At 40.0% G+C, this 12,933-nt stretch overlaps 1 protein-coding gene across 2 annotated transcripts in view; it reads right to left on the minus strand.

Moving 5' to 3' along the window:
• Positions 1-5,283: 5,283 nt before the first annotated feature.
• ITGA2 (integrin subunit alpha 2) overlaps positions 5,284-12,933 on the minus strand; it is a 67,446-nt gene continuing 59,796 nt past the window's right edge. For both annotated transcript variants that reach the window (XM_085043527.1, XM_085043526.1), the window contains 3 exons: positions 12,401-12,490; positions 8,982-9,098; positions 5,284-8,243 (listed from right to left, as the gene is read on the minus strand). In XM_085043527.1, the coding sequence (XP_084899653.1) occupies positions 8,154-8,243; positions 8,982-9,098; positions 12,401-12,490 (297 nt within the window). In that variant the 3' untranslated portion in view covers positions 5,284-8,153. The remainder of the gene's footprint in view (positions 8,244-8,981; positions 9,099-12,400; positions 12,491-12,933) is intronic.

The raw sequence follows: 12,933 nt of genomic DNA on the forward strand, positions 1-12,933 counted from the left end.
TTAGATTTAGTAATTGGACTTTATGTTATGTGTTAGAATGGAATCAAATGGAATAGATTTCAGAGCAAAGGGAGTTTATTGAACTTACTGCAATTCATATATGCATTTATGTTCACATTTAAGATTTAATTTTAATACAGTTTTTCTCTTGTTACTATTTTGAAAACTAGTTAAATGAACTGATATAATATGCCTGGGCTTCACTGGAAATAATGGGTTACCTATCTGATTAAGGTAATTTTATTTGTTATTCTACTGTGCCATGATAGTATTAGGTGCTAAGAGTTCAAGGTCCAATTGTGTGTGGCATTTCTGCTAGTGCTGAGGCAGTTTTATCTAGTCATCGTTATCAATGTATGTAGACAAGGTAGATACAAGGGAAGTAAAAGTAAAATGATTTGCTTAGTTTGCTCCTGCATCAAAGATAGTTATGTATAGTCCAGGTGCAAAGTCATGCTCCTGAGTCAGGGCAATCCCAAGCACAAGTACAGGCTGGAGAGACAATGGATCAAGACTAGCCCTGGGGAGAAAGACTTGAGGGTGTTTGTGGATAAAAAGCTCAATATGAGCTGGCAAGGTGCACTTGCAGCCCAGAAAGCCAGCTGTCTAAGTCCTCGGCTGCATCAAAAGCGGTGGAACCAGCAGGTCAAAGGATTTGATTTGGCCCCTGTACTCGGCCCTTAGGAGACCCCACCTGGAGCACTGCATCACTGCATCCAGCTCTGGAGCCCCCAGAACAAGAAGGATGTACATTTGTTGGAATAAGTCCAGAGGAAGGCCACTAAGTTGATCAGAGGACTAAGACACCTCTGCTATGAAGACAGGCTGAGAGCTGGTGTTGTTCAGCTGCAGAAGGCTCCAGGGAGACCTTACATCACCTTTCAGAACCTGAAGTGAGCTTACAAGAGGTTTGGAGGGGGAATTTTCACAACAGCATGTAATGATGGGACAAGGGGGAATGGCCTTAAGCTGAAGTGAGAGTAAGGTTTAGATTAGATATTAGGAAGAAATTCTTTACTATGAGGGTGATGAGGCACTGGGACAGGTTGCCTGAAGAAATTGTGGATGTCCCATCCCTGAAAGTGTTCAAGGCCAGGATGAATGGGGCTCTGAGTGACCTGGTCTAGTGGAAGGTGTCCCTGCCTATGGCTGGAGGGTTGCAACTGGATGATCTGTAAACATATCACACACTATTGAAGCCTTAGCTGTATATTCCATTTTATTGTGTCTGCAGTAAAAGTCTACAAACAACTGGTAGCTTCACAAAGCAAAATGAGGAAAGTAGGTGATAATCTTCTTTTCCCCCAGGGCTTTTAATCACTTTTAATACTTAGTTACTGTATCTGAATTAAGTAAATCATAATGAAACAGCTTCAGGCAGAAATGTAGTTAAACTGTGCTTGTTAACTTACTGATGCACTTTCCTCAGTGGAAGTCAGTCCTTCCTCTGCAGGACAGCAGCTGCTCCTTGCGTGCTTACAGATACACACCCTGCTAACCATGTGGGCTCTATTATCTAGGCAGAGCTGGTCAAGTTCAAGACTGAGTTTTCCTTTGTTTTGGAGGCTGGAGAGAAGCCCTATGCTGTTTGAATGCCATGTTTACTGGGAATTGTATAGAATCCTCAGCACAGATCACTTCCTCTGTGAAATAATTATTTTTCTCTTTAGAAGAGAAAGAAATACATGAACTTTCTCATATTTGGTGTTCATTTTCCCATGTTCATTTTTGCTGTTACCATGCAACTAATCAGTGTATTAATTTCACAAAAATAAATGTTTAGCTTGCCTTTCAGTGGATGGTTAATAAGTAAAACTTAAGCAGTGCTTGCATACTAGTGCTGTGCTCTGATACAGAAAAACCATGGTATTTAGAACTGTGAAGTTCTACTTGTGACCCCCTGATCAGGGGCAATTCCTGAGTTGCAGTAGTGTCTCTGTAGTGCCTTTCTAGCGCTGCAGTCTCCTGGAAGATTTCTCCAGGGTGACCTTAAGTGCACCTTCCCCATCAGCAATGCAGCTGGGAAGGAGGGTGCAGAAAAGAAGAGAGAATAATAGTGTACTTCCCCACAGTGACCAGGAACAATGAATGGAAGAGATGTTGTACTGAGTCACAGCTGAGTGTTACAATGTGTGTATGCTGCCATGGTAAAAACAATGAAATGTCATTTTGTGTCCCTAGCTGTGCATGAGGCAAGTACTGCTTTGTTCTGGAACAATGATATATCAGTCTTGTGTAACTTTGGGTTCTTCAGCTGGCATGTAAAAGCGAAATGGAAATGTCTCTGGGAGGGATGGTGTGCTAATTAGAGGTAAAATGTATCTCACCAAAATTTAAGCCCATACTCTGAACTCAGTGTTCTGTCTCCCTCTGTAGGGCTACCCTCTCTGCTGAGGCAATATTATCATTAGAGGGCAGATTACTGTGTTCTCAGATAACTGCTTAAGGCTATATCTGGAGTGACCTAGAAGTATTTCCAAATTTCCAGGCCTAGGGATGAATCCCAGCTGTGTCTCACTGTGTATTAGGAAAAGATGTGGATGTCCTACTGTCTACACATGCAGAACGGCAGAGGTGGATGAGGTCTACTCTATGTTATGGTGAGGTCCACCGAGTGGGATGATAGAGAGCTGCAGTGTCTACCTACAAGAAAGTCCCAGCATTCTGGAATGAGTCCAGCTGTTCCTCTGCTTTGTGGACAGGGAAGGATAATCCCACCTCTCTGTGAGACCAGCTGTGTTGAGTTGGTGGCTCTGGTACAGAGGCATGTTCCCAGAAACAAATGCTGCAGACCCAGAGGGTCACCATGTGATTCCTGTAGAGATCTGCCAGATGAAGGCTGGCTGTGGAAGGGAAGTGAATGTCTTCAGAGTGATAATTTGCCCTGAAAACAAACATGCCTTAGTCTTGGCTGGCAAAATTTCAATACACTGATCCACCCCTTTGTCTGGCCGAACCTCCATGTACCAGTATTGATTAATTTTAAGAGTTTCCTTTCCTGATTTTGAGCATTGTGCTCTGTTCTCATGAGAAGTTCAGCCTGATGCATATGATGAAAACAGTAATTGATGGATTGACACGGACTAACGGGGCTGGGGAGGAAGGCGGCTGTGTTATAAGGCGCCTACCCAGGAGATGGCAGCCGAGGGATGGCTGAGCGGGAGGAGCAGCTCCTGGCCCACTCAGGTGCTGGCCGTGCTGGGAAATACAGGCCCTTGCTTCGACTGTCGCTCATCAAAGTGCCACTGTTGCACTCAGGAATAAAGCCTTTAGATTGCTCAACTTTGAACGAGATTTTTGGCCTTTCTCTCAGCTCAGTTTATGCACAGCTGTTCAAGTTGTGGTTTTATAGAGCAGCACATTCATTTGCTGCTTCAAAAGCATTAAAAAGAAAGAACTGCTAAATCTGCTTATTAAGAAATTATATGTTAAAGCAGACAGTGCTGCCCTTGTCCTCCTAAAATGCTCTGAAAAATAATCTTAGACATTAAGTGCTGTGAAGTACCATTAAGTGTCCTGTGGAGGTAAGTGAAGAGAGCTCAGAACAGGCTGATGACTATAAATGACCAGTTTCTTTGAGTACCTTAGGCCTCTTTTTTGAAAAACAAAAACACCATAAAATTTGATCCTATCAAGTGTTGTAAAAATTAGCATTCTGATGTATCGTTATAGCAGTTCTTTTTTTTAGAAGTTCCATTTCAACTATTTTAAGAGGCAAATACATTTTACGAACTGCTTGCATACCAAAGGTTGTGACTGCATACAAAGAATCGACCAATTAACTAAGAACAGAAAGGCTAACTTGAAATACAGGACCCAACTTTTATGAAGCTGTGAAAACGTACACTTAATTATTTTCAAAGGCAATAAAAAATGGAGGCAGTTAGCTTTAGTTTTTGAGATGCATTTTCATAATTTTACTTTTTTAAGTCTTTCATTTGCAAGCTTTTGTTGTAGTTCAGCTTTGAATGTAAAGCACACCCCCAGTCAGCAACTCAGCCCCAACCAGCCAGTCACTTTGTGCCTCATGGAATGGGGGAGAAAATGGGAAAAGTGAGAAATCTCGTGGCTTGAGATGAAGACAGTTTAATAGGGAAAGTAAAAAGTGATCATGCAAGGGAAGCAAAAGAAGGAATGCATTCACCACTTCTAGGCAGGCAGGTACAGTCATGCCCAGAAACCAGACCTCCATCATATGTAACAAGGGCTTGGGAAGACAAACACTAAACACTAAGAATGCCTCCTCACTTTCTCCTCTGTCTCCTGGCTTTATATGCTGAGCTTGATGCCCTGTGAGATGGATATTCCCTGTGGTCAGCTGTGGGCAGCTGTCGCAGCTCTGTCCTGTCCCACCTTGCTATGCCCCCCCAGTCTCCTTGCTGGTGGGGTGGGGTGAGGAGCAAAAAAGGCCTTGAAACTGTGAGCATCCCTGTGTTTTGAACAGTCTCCAGCACAAATCCAAAACACAGCCCCATACCAGCTACTGTCAAGAAATACGCCTTTACCCCAGTCAAAACCAGCACATGCATAAGTCAGTGTATTAGGAATCTGGCTTTTAATTCTGCAAAACACTGGGACTTGGTGAAAGACAGAGTTTTGTGCCTTAAGATCAGGTTCATCTGGTGTTGTATTATGGAAGTGTTAAAACTGGCAGCCTACCTGAATGTTTATGTACCACTGATAAAAGTATGTACTAGTTGAAAGTGGAAATCAAATCTCTGTGAAAGCATATAGTTCTCAGGTGGTAGTTTCTGACAAATTGTCTTCCTGTTGCCTTTCTATTCACAGCCAAGTTCTTTCCTCTCTTTCTTCACCACATTGTTCCCGCTGAAAAATTGAATTCAGCTTTTCCAACATGTGGTGGGGTGTAGCCAGAGCCAGAGTCATGACAGGCTACTTCTGACCAGTTCTGTAAATAGATAAAATGCAGAGGCTGGTAGAATGTGGTGTAATTTTAAATACCAGTGATGATAACCCCATGTTTATAGGATGGCCTGGCCATAGTAATGTTTTAACCCCATCTATTCAGCTGGAGCTTTCCAAGTATTTTCCACTAATGTGAACTGGGTTACACTACAGTACAGCTTACAGCTAGTGTTACTGTCCTCACTGTGATCTACAAGACTTCAAGAGCAGTTTCTTTGTATACCTAGCAGAGTCGTTCCCTTAGGGTTCTTACTATGTACTACTGGAACAAAGACATATATGGCTCCATTTTATGCAGGGCTTTTTCAGTAGCATTGCTTCTCTTTAGGGTGCTGTTTAAAAATAGATGAGTCTGTGTTCAGCAGTAGTCTCGGGTTTTATTGCAGTAATGCTGTTAGGCCCTCAGACAGGCCACCACAGTGATACAGTCCCTGCTCCCATAGAGCTTACATGCTAGCTTGTAGAAGTCAACTTTATTATAAACTTGTACATCCCAAATTTATACATAGGCTCATATGTATAAAAAAAACAACTCTGATTTTGGACTTGATTCTAGTACCTCAGGAAATCAGCAGCTAGAATTCAAGACCAGAATCAGATATAACTTGAGTTTGCTGAAGGTATTGCTGACTTTTTTTGCTGCAAGCACAAACAGAAGTACATGCTGAAGCTCAAAATTTCAGAATATTTAAAACATGCTGTTTCAAAAAAGTAAATTTAAAAAAACAACCCTTGCACACAATACAAAATATACATAATATTTCCAGTATTATTTGCGGCTGTGCCAACTTAAAAGTGCAATAGACTCATCCATTACAAAAACGGAATTAGCCATTTAAGTATTAATTGTGAAAGAAAAATAAACTAGTAACTTGAAGTGGTTAGAATACAAAAACCTTACCCATTGCTATGTCTCCTCTTTATTTTGAAAAAGCAGTATTGTGTCCAGGGTGGGAAGGAGAATCCTGTTGTCCATGTCAAAATTTAGCGCAGTGAAGACTAGTGAATTGAATCATTTCTACCTGATAAACTGATAAATCCCCAAAGAAGTTGCATATTGCATATTGACCTGAACCTCCACCGAAGGTGGAAGAAGGAAATCTGGGTGAAGGCCTGAATTTCCCTTGGAGGCAACACCAGAAATTGAAGATTCTGCCATCTGGTGTATTGCGAAATTCCATCTCTGCTCTGGAGTGCATGACCCTGGTTATGTAGGAGCTTCCCACATATATGGGTGTAAAGGTTGTTTTTTTCTGCACAAGTTTATATAAGAATTGAGGCAGACAAGTTTTTTATCTTTACTTTCAGAACATTTGCCCTCAAGGTTTATAATTACAAGTCAGGAGCTTATTCTTTAGATTTATGCAATTGCTATTTTTTTTCCCCACTTTTTAAATAATTGTTTTGGTCACAGACTCAGCTGATGGCAAGAATCTTTGACAATTGAGATAAGAATCTGAATTGTTTTTCAGAATGTTAAAAAAAACAAAACACCCCAAAACATAACATTTCATAGATACAAAATAAATTCAAAACACATAAAACTACACTGAGCACAATTTGAAGCTGTTGCTGCAAATTAAGCTCCTATTTGCCAAAGAGATGGTTGGCTTTTGACTGATTACCTATTAAAAAAGACTGAGTAAAACTTTCAAATGTGCTGAAGCCTAATCCCTCAAAAAATAATGGAAAAGTGCCCAAGCATAATTATAATCCAGCTTTGGGGGAAAGAAAACATGACTTCGTGTTCTCAATCAGGCACATTTGCATGTTTTACTCTTCAAGTAAATCACCTCAAATTGGAAACAAATCTCACTTGCATGGCAGCACACACAAGAAAAACACACACATCTTCTCTCACAATCAATTGTAACTGCCAGCCATGAGAGAAAGGCAGCCAAAAGGCTAATTCCTCTGACATTTACCAGTCTTAGGGCATGGGCCTTTATTAGACTGAGCTTTCATTATAACCAGGCAGCGTAACAGCATGTGATAAACTTGAGGTGTGTAACCAACACAAAGTCACCCAAGTGTTGTGCTTAGAGCTCATTCCAGAGCACTACAGTACTTCACTGTATAAAACATAAGTTAACTTCATCAAGACATGAACAGGTGGGACCAAATAAAATGTGACAGGTAAGGAGGTTGTACTGAACTTTGGTCTCCTGGAGGGCACTGAGATGCTAAAGAAGTAAGTGCAGTAAACATCTTAGAGAGCTTAGATCTTCACTATCCCCTTTTGTAACGTGCATAATTCCTCAGTCAGCTATCCCCTTTAGTTCACTCTATGCTTTTAGTCTTGCAAAATCTTTCAGTACAGAATTAAAGGCAAGATTTTGACTGTCTTTCCTATTTATGTCAAAAGCCAAAATGATATCAGAGGGACCAAGAGTGTAAAGGCCAGAGTAACAGTAGTGGTAGTGCTTCTCAAGATGAAAACCAGTAATAAGATTGCAATGAACATGTTGTAAGTGATTATGAAATTCGTATTTTCTTTTCAGGGAGAAAGTATGCAGAAGAGAGTTACACAAACCATTTGGCAGGACTTCCCCAAAACAATTCCTTCAGTAATTTAGTTGTGACCTTAGTGCAAGAAATACAGTAAGCTTTTGGAAGACTTTGTCCAACCAGTTGTCCTGTAGCACCCAGACAGACATGATCATACACAGTTCCCAGTTTATAGATCAGTTAAAGCAAAGGTTTGCTGGTGGAAATTATTTTTCTAAAACAATAAGGATGGAGCTAGTCAATGAAAAAATTACTTTTCTTCTCCCAGTCTGGAAGCAGTATTCACCACACATTCATCATCAACTTAATAGAAAATGTCCTTTAACACATATGGTACTTGTCAACTGAATTACCAACTTATGCCGTTCCACAATAATCTGAAATAAATTGTTCTGTTTCACTCTGCAGTGGATCAGTGAGAAGGGTTGCTGGCACAGTATGTTACTGTATACTCCGGACCTGCCAGTTCTTAGGGTTAAGTTTGTTTGAAAGGCAAAAATTTGCAAGAAAAGGCACATTAAATCATTTTTGAAAAAACCAAACTGTCCTGCAGTTACTCTTACAATAGAGTAGAATCTGTAAAATATTTTCATCTATAAAGACACTTTCATTAAAAATGTTTAAATGTTACTAAGCTTTAAGGCACTCCAGCTGAAGAACTGACTGATCACAACTACTGTTGGTGGCTCAGGTCTCCTCTTTATCCGTGTAACTCATTTTCAGTCTTTGTCCTTTGTGAGTTCTGCGATTTCATCGACATCTTCTATATCCTGTGTCATTTTCTCATACTGTCTCTTGAAGAAGCCAAGCTGTGAGAAGTATTAAAATAGCACCACATTACAGTCAGTCTTTGATAATTGATTTCTCAGCAAAGCTAAAAACTGTGATGGTAGAAATGCACATGTGTGCATGCCCATACTACAGAGTTTGATTTGTAGACAATTCCTGCCTCTAAAATGGAAGGACCCAGCTCCTAAACTCCTGCCTGCTGCAACTAAGTGCTAGAACAGCAGTGCTGATTAGCCAGTTTTCTTCCTGCCAAAATACAGAATTCCCATGGTGCCATGGTGTGCCAAGTAGCACTTCAAACACCTATGCCCTGGCACACAGAAAAACTTCCCCCTTTATCTAGGTAACCATTGTGATTTACTTTTTGCCTTTGCCTTTTCTCTGTTTTTTTGTCTGTTCAGTACATATACTCACCCACCTTGCTTGTAATCCCCACCTATGTCCACATGTGTGTTCAGAGACCAGCTGGGGTATTATGGAAGGAGGCAGGCAGTGTCAAAAGGAAAATAAGTAAATGCCACAGCCCCTGTTTTGAAAGACTAGCAATTCATTTGTCATCTCCATGTTGCCGGTTTCTATGAGGAGTCATTTCATAAACCCTTCTAAAATACATCAAGAGTGTAATGCCAATGCAGTGTTATTCATACCACTGAACTGCAGATGTGGTTTTGTTTCACACCAGAGAAGAGAGATTCCAAAGAAAATAGCCCAAATGTATTTATCCCTTTCTGGTTTTAAGAATATAAATGCCTACTTACTTTCCACAAAACAGCAACCAGTACCAACAGCAAGAGGAGTCCAGCCAATATACTGCCAATCACAACACCTACTGGTACTTCAGCTTTCTCATCCGGCTTCATGATTGTAACTGGGATCTGAAAGCAGAGAGATTGTGTCTTAGGGGTTAATGTTAGCTGCAAATAAAGTAGGATTTGTAAACCAAGGATCAAGAAGGTCTGGACTGCACACATTCCAGGATCAATGACTGGAACACACCAAGTAATTACAGCCCGTTCAGTGGTTGCACATGGGTGCCTGGTTGCACCACCATGGCACACTGTCAGCTAAGGACTAGGGGCCTTCATCACCCTTGGCCATGCATAACAGGTAGAGAACCAATCTCTCCTGCCAGCTGCATCTCCATTAACAGGAGGCCTTTCAGAAGCCCCACATACCATCACTGTGTAAACCAGGCATGTTTACATAAAGGTGGGCAAATAGCCTGGTGTACAGCCCCAAAATCAGACTTCTGCTGGAGAAGAACTACTTTCCACCAAGTGTTGTCAGAGCCCATTATCTGTGGTGGGCAGCTGTAGGAGGCAGTACCAATCCCTGAGGCCAGACACCATTGTATCTGCTGAAATTCCAACCCTCCTTCTGGGCAGGCACCTCTGTCTCCTTTGCCCGCTGTTCCTACCTTCTGTGAAACCAATGATGACTCGATAGATCTTCTCATGTTGATCTGTGTTCTTCTGGGTCAACTACACAAATTTGCTGCAAGATGTATGGGTCAAACAGGAGCACTTCTAGCATACCTACATTTCCTGAACCACAAGAAATACCAGAGAGCTCCCAGAACAGCATACAGTATCTGGAAGTAAGTTTTCAGGTGATATCCTATCTAGCTGGATTAGGTATAACCAAATATATAATTTCATATAACAGTGTTTCTCAGTGAGACATTGCTGTAGTATTTATGAACTGTCAAATTTTTGGATTTAATCTTGGAACAACATGCATTTAGCTGAAATTTTTTTTCCTTCCTGAAACATGATAAAACAAGTCACACTGGTTTACTTTCTCAGGGTTGCTTGTTCGGTGCATTTGTCTGAAGTAATTTAATCTTAAGCTTTCTGGGAAACTTGCACTGGACTGACATCTCAGTGATTTAAGTCATTTCTGCTGGAAGGCTCCAGTGTTGTGCTAGGTGTGGTTATGTGTATTCATTTCACCAAGGCTTTGTGTATTTTCTAACCGAATGGCCATAATGATGATTCTAGCAGGTTAATGTTCTGTCTCCAGCTGGCAGTCCTTTCCAACTTGGAAAAAATTTGAAAGCTCTTACGTAAAAATACCTAAGCAGCTTCCCCACGTAGCATCACAAGGCAATATTCATTCATTTGGCTAAAAAACAACCCAGTTAATCCAATGTAAAAAGCCAATTTCCTATATGCAGTTTGCCTAGTAATGCTTTCTCCATTAGATTAACAGTGAAGTGGCACTGCTGGAAAGGAAAATTGATGCCTAAGAACAAATTATCTTTCCTGAAGTTGAGCTGTGGTCAGTAAGACACCATGACTGGGATTCTCCTCATCTAGTGTTATATCTACAACATGGTTCCTTGACTTTGAAAGGAGGATAGGGTTTTTTAGAGCCTAATTCACCCTAGTTATTTTCAGGATCATCTTTAAGATGAGATGAACTGCATTTCAGAAATACCTGTTCTTTCCAGGGACTAGGCTTAATAGAATGTGGATGACTAATGCAGATATTAAACTGAATGAATCCTACCACATCCATCTAAATTAACAGGGTAAGTAGGGAAATAAGCTCCATTTGCTTCTGCACTGTCCTGTTCCCAAGTGTGAAGGGCAGACTAGGTATCCCTGTTGGCCTGACAAGAAGTAAATGCAGTGCTGGGTACTGACTCCAAGAGTCAAACTGTCCACTCTAGGTAGAATGTACCTCCACAACCTGGCACATTTACCAACACTTCTCACAGAGCAATAGGCCATTGAATAAGGATCAGGCTGTAAGTCACCAAAAGCCACTGGGTTTCTTAGGAACCCTGTGGATAACTTTCATGGTCCCTTCAGCTACTGCCTCAAAGGTGTAAAAGTCCCAGCTGCACATGTGTCAGTGACTGGGGGAGGAATTAACTTTTATTTGTTAACTATCATTTGAATAATTAAATTCTAGTTCTCCTGAAGTTGCCAACAGAACTTCTGGTAAGTTAGGTTTGTCAGTACCATGTTTCAAATGTAGAAAAATACTTAGGTTCTATATGGTTTATGAACTACCAAAAAAGCCTGTGCAATTACCTGGAATATTTGCATTGTACAGTAATGAGTTTAATCTCCTAATAGAAGTAATACCAAACTGAAGCACTCAGAACACTTCAAATACTGGCATACAATTTCTTTGAAAAATGTATTTCCTTTGTTTTTCAGGCACTGGAGGTTTTCCTGATTATACAATGGGTTATTTAGAGGTTCATCACAAGAAATATAATGATCCATGAGAAACCAATGATTAAAAATGGTACTGCATGATGGTCTTACCATCACAGTGAGATAGATCAACCAATAACTGCTTTTGTATATATTTAGTTGAATTCTCCATTGCCTTGAATGGACTATGCTGCACATTCTTGCAGATATTTGACTCATTTACTAATTTACATTTTGGTCTTTAATGGCCTTGGTTATTTTATGGATAAAACAGGCTATTAAATCCTGTAAAAATAAATCTGGACTTAGTACAGCAAATGGAAGGGCATTCCTCTCAAGGCAAAGAGAATAAGGTATATTTTATTATAACAGTACCAAAGTGCTACTGTATCCTTCCAGTGTTTTTAATGTTTGTATGTGGCAGATGGAAAGCTTGGGAGAAGAATTCTGTACTAATAAAACAGTGGTTTGGAGACTTCTCTTGAGATTTGCTGTGTCCACATTGTCCATATGACAGCTATTCCAAATGCTAAAAATATTCCACATTCCTTTACAAATGAGATTATTTTCTGGAGACCTTTGCCAAACATTTGTCTAGAAACATCAAACCACATATGCTTATAGAAGTAAGGCTATAAATCAGATTTGTGAACATGTTTCCCAGAGCTCATTTATCTATAACAATGAATTCCATTGCAGAGAGAAGTCCAAATTTTGATCTTGTCATGAACAGGAAGCTATATGAATTTCAGAAGTTTCTGACTTTTTCTCATAGTTCTACAATTTATTTAAGACCTACAGGTTTTAACTATGTCTGGTTTATATAGCAGTGGGCTGGAACGAAAACATTTTAATAACCTAAGGGAGCTGTATTTAGTCAGAAGGATACATTAGTTCAACATAATCAAATTGCTATGTGCTCCTAAAGGACACTGAAAATTAAATACTATCACTTTAATACAGGCAAAGATGGAGAAGTTGAAAAAATATACTTATCTATCACTTACAGTTAGGGTATTCTCTCCAATTATAAATAACTCAGGGTCATGCGTGTCAATTTTTGCCTCTGCGGAGAGTTGCAATGTCTGGAAAGTTAACTGAAAGAGAAAATTAAAACAACTTTAAAACTGTTATAGGGCAACTCAGTTAGAACACAGACACCCTAAAAAAATGCCTTGAAATGAAGACCCTACAAACAAAAAAAATATAGTATGAAGAAAATTAAAATTTTTTATTTTATTTCACCCCAGCTAAGTAATCCATCAAAGTAATAATGTATCAGTAATCCACTTTGCAATGACACTGGGGAACTGGTTTTTCTTTTTCTTTAATGTACAGTTCAAGTAGAACAGAAGGAATTATTTACATAACCATTTTTATAGTTATTTCAAAGCTGTCACTGCTGCTAGCAGGGAAGAGATGGGGAAAAATAACAGTGAGAAAAAGAGACACAGCCACAAAAGACAGATGGGAATGGCCTTTGAAAGAAATGGAAACTGGATGTTCTTTTACTTCCCCCCGCCCTCACCTCTATCCAATT

Source organism: Lichenostomus cassidix, chromosome Z (genome assembly GCF_008360975.1).
Source record: "Lichenostomus cassidix isolate B80296 chromosome Z, HeHo_3.0, whole genome shotgun sequence".
In the NCBI taxonomy this organism is placed as follows: domain Eukaryota; kingdom Metazoa; phylum Chordata; class Aves; order Passeriformes; family Meliphagidae; genus Lichenostomus; species Lichenostomus cassidix.